At 62.7% G+C, this 1052-nt stretch overlaps 1 protein-coding gene across 1 annotated transcript; it reads right to left on the reverse strand.

The window, feature by feature from the left end:
• Nucleotides 1–5: 5 nt before the first annotated feature.
• On the reverse strand, nucleotides 6–1046 carry LOC103460942 (7SK snRNA methylphosphate capping enzyme-like; the record flags this gene model as incomplete). Its single annotated transcript, XM_017303541.1, has 3 exons — nucleotides 948–1046; nucleotides 338–818; nucleotides 6–203 (listed from the first exon to the last, which is right to left on the reverse strand). Coding segments are annotated over exons 1-3 (744 nt in total), but the record flags the coding sequence as incomplete, so codon positions are not given.
• Between the last annotated feature and the right edge of the window lie 6 nt (nucleotides 1047–1052).

Below are 1052 nucleotides of genomic sequence, written 5' to 3' on the forward strand. Positions count from 1 at the left end.
TTGCTGCGGCCGTAGCCGCTCCAGGGCTGCGGCTCCAGGACCAGCGTCCCGCCCGGCGCCAGGCTCTGATAGGTCCGTCTGAACAGCCGGACCACGCCCCGGTCACCTGACTGCAGCTGGACCCACTTGGTGACGCCTAGAGCCATGATGACGTCATAATGGCCCCGCCCAGGCCACGCCTCCCCCTCAGACACGTAGTCGCCCTGTGGGCGGAGTCGGACAGGTTACCATGGAGACGCATGTTCACTGAGGTGAGACCAACATGCTGCACAGATCAATAATCAGGTTTAATGCTGTATTTTCCATCAGGCAGTACGGAGGACGCCTACAGACTCACCTGGATGAAGGTGACGTTGCTGGGGAACCTGGAGGAGGATGATGATGGTGGCAGAAGGGGCGGAGCCGAGAGAGGACCCCGACTGACCCTGAAGGAGACGGGGAGGGGKGGCCGCATCACTTCCTGTCTGTGTGCCGCCACCAGGTCATGTGACAGGAAGTGACGGACGTTCTGCCTGGCGGCGTGGACCAGCCGCTCGTCTAGCTCCACCCCCAGGATGTGGGCGGGGTTAAACCTCCTGGCGATGGCCAGGGTCATGTGACCGGCGCCGCAGCCCACGTCCAGAACCGTCCGGTCTCTGAACCAATCGGCTTCCAGGAGGTGGAGCCGCGGGTCAGGCTCCGCCCCCACCCGCCCCTCGTGGCTGTCGCCGTAGAAACCATGGTAGCCATAGTAACGGCAGCGGTTCCCATGCTGATAGCGCTGCCGGTCCTTCTTCCTCTCTGAGATGGGGGCGGAGCCAAGGCCAGGACCCCCATACCTGCAGGGGAGACAGAGAGGTCACATGACCCCACGGACCAATCAGAACGCAGGTCTCTACAGACGGACCAATCAGAACACAGCTCTATGCAAACCGTCCAATCAGAACGTAGGTCCACCCCACACCCACCTGCTGGCTTTAGCCCCGCCCACCAGTGGCGTCTGGAACTTGGCTGGCAGCTTTGTGGTTTCCATGGTAACGTTTCCGTCCGCCGACCTGGTGGAGGCGGAGCGG

The sequence above is a fragment of the Poecilia reticulata genome, unplaced genomic scaffold (genome assembly GCF_000633615.1).
Source record: "Poecilia reticulata strain Guanapo unplaced genomic scaffold, Guppy_female_1.0+MT scaffold_358, whole genome shotgun sequence".
Classification (NCBI taxonomy): Eukaryota; Metazoa; Chordata; class Actinopteri; order Cyprinodontiformes; family Poeciliidae; genus Poecilia; species Poecilia reticulata.